Source organism: Buceros rhinoceros, unplaced genomic scaffold (genome assembly GCF_000710305.1).
Source record: "Buceros rhinoceros silvestris isolate BGI_N320 unplaced genomic scaffold, ASM71030v1 scaffold27102, whole genome shotgun sequence".
Classification (NCBI taxonomy): domain Eukaryota; kingdom Metazoa; phylum Chordata; class Aves; order Bucerotiformes; family Bucerotidae; genus Buceros; species Buceros rhinoceros.
The window spans coordinates 1-2,361 of NW_010398728.1; the positions used below are offsets into that span (position 1 = coordinate 1).

At 40.6% G+C, this 2,361-nt stretch overlaps 1 protein-coding gene across 1 annotated transcript in view; it reads left to right on the forward strand.

Moving 5' to 3' along the window:
- Window positions 1-1,101: 1,101 nt before the first annotated feature.
- LOC104489104 (unconventional myosin-Ib-like) overlaps window positions 1,102-2,361 on the forward strand; it is a gene marked incomplete at its 5' end in the record, with an annotated part of 12,580 nt that continues 11,320 nt past the window's right edge. The window contains one exon of the mRNA XM_010131219.1: window positions 1,102-1,188. Within this exon, the coding sequence (XP_010129521.1) occupies window positions 1,102-1,188 (87 nt within the window). The remainder of the gene's footprint in view (window positions 1,189-2,361) is intronic.

Consider the following 2,361-nt stretch of genomic DNA (forward strand, 5'->3'; position numbering starts at 1 on the left):
TAAACTGAATTAAGATTAAAAAAAAAAATGAACTTCAGTATCTGCTAAGAGATAGTACTTGTTATTGGTGTGATGTTTTACCCTTTTCCCAGGGGAATATTTAAAACAAAAGTTTATGGAAGTTATTGTGAGATGAGAGAAAATATTCTCTGAGAGCCAACATCTAATGTAAATTAGCCTTCTGAGCTACACTGGAAAGTGTGTAACTGGCACAGGCTGGAACTGCTGTTGAACGAGTCTGTTTGACAACATGTAACTTGACAAGTGCAGATATCTGGCTAGAGATGTGACTGATCCTATAATACTGGAAGTCTTCGTTTGACTTGGCTTTTATCATCAGATAACTGAATATCAACTGTGCTGGTCTCTCCTGAAATGTGAGATTCTGTGAAGTTGCCCACACATGCCTTTGTGTTTAGAATACTTTGCAAATCGCTCTCCTAAAACGGGAGTGATTGATGAAACGTAGGTAGGTGCCTATCCCCTTGTACTCGAGGAAGGCACTCGGTTTGGGAGGTTACTCCATTCCATAAAGACAGACATAATTCACCAGGCTGGAGAATTTTTTTAAAGTACATAAAGATCAAAATAAAAAATAACCTCCAGAATAAAATACCTCAATTCAGGGCCAGTAACTCATTACATACCTAGTTTCAGAGTTGATTCTGTTCTGCCCAGGCACTCGCTAGTGGAAGAAGTGGGTAGATAGTGAGATTTCAGTAAGTCTTGATTTTTGTACACATCACTTTGATCATGCAACTGCAGGCAAAGTTCTCCATTAGAATCAAGTTACGAGATACTTCCACTGATTGTGAGGTATGCACCGAAGAGAAGAGAGAAATGCTGCTAGCAAATGATGGGGCTGACAAAATTCTTATCTGTACATGCCACTTAAGCAGCAGCGGAGGCTTCTTTGATCTCCTGTCTGGTGGCTTCGCACCAATTCGCGCTGGCGTGTTGGGTTTTAAAGGTTAAACACTGTTCTTCTGTCTTTCTGTGTCTGGATTGTAAGTTGGCTGCTCTGTTTGGGAGAAGCCTTTTCCTGGTCGTTGTGCTACCTGCATCGGGCTGTTTCTTTTGTTCACTATCTAAACCTTTTAGGCTCGGAGGGAATTGAAACGCTTGAAGGAGGAGGCTAGGCGTAAGCATGCTGTTGCAGTCATTTGGGCTTACTGGCTTGGACTGAAGGTACTTTCTCAAACACTCCCGTCTGTCAACATGAACTCAATGAGTGTAGCATCTTACCAACACTTAGTAACAAGCATTTATGTGGTCTCACTAGCAGGGATGACTTTTACACAGAATTACATTGCTTAATTTTGTTATGGACTTCACTGAAAAGTTCATAAGCTGAAAATGCCTCATTTACAGCAATATTTGAGGTGGTTTTTATCATAGCAGGAATTTCAGTTTTCAAGTGAAAGGCAAATGTGAGATTAAAGGGACTCTGTTACGGTGTTTGTGTTAAAAACCTGACCTACGCTGGCAAAGAGCCTATCTGGAAAGATTACAAGGATGTCTTTTCTTATTGTGACCTCTGCTTGTTTGAGTGGGAAGTAGGGTGGAGGTGTTTGACTCTCACATTAGTCCCCTGGTCCCAGTGTGGAGGGCATGGTGTAAAGCTAATGATAATGTCCTGTGATTTTGATCAAGCCCTTTTAGGGCACGGCACTGCATGCAGTTACCTACAGCTGGTGGCAGCCACTGAGAGGTACAAAAGTCTTTTGTTTTCTGTCCCTTGCTTTCAAGGACTGGTTGGCAAAAGAAAACACATTTGTAATCTGGAAAAATGTAGTTCTGCTCTGTAAGTGGACTATGAAAATGGCGTCTTGAGATGTTTCAGATCTGCGTCCAAATGATCTACGTAACGCAGTTTTCAAATGTAGTTTTACAGATGCAGCCCTGAAGAACTACGGAAATCTGAATTAGTTTTGTTTGGCTGGGTGTCACTTCTGCTAATAGGAGTATGGTAGACCACTGGACTATAAAAGGGAACAATTTGCTTGATAATGCAGAATAAACCCCAGCTCTCGTATTTTCATACTTATTCTAACAATGATGAAATGGGGAAAATAGTTACAAACCATATAATTATATATAATCTATGTACGTTATGTATATAAAAAACCCCCATTACAATACGTACCTGGAAACCAGAGCTGGAAATACGAAGGAGCCATTTTAAGAAGTCGTTCTGCAGATCAGAATCACGCTATAGGTACTACTGCCAAAGTGGGTCTGGTTTTGTGATTTTAAAACAAGAATATGTCCCTCCTGAGAACTCGGAGGCTGTTTTTATATCAGACAGCGGCATTTAAATGAAAACTGATGAATCCAAAACCTTCAAGGCACATTACAGCA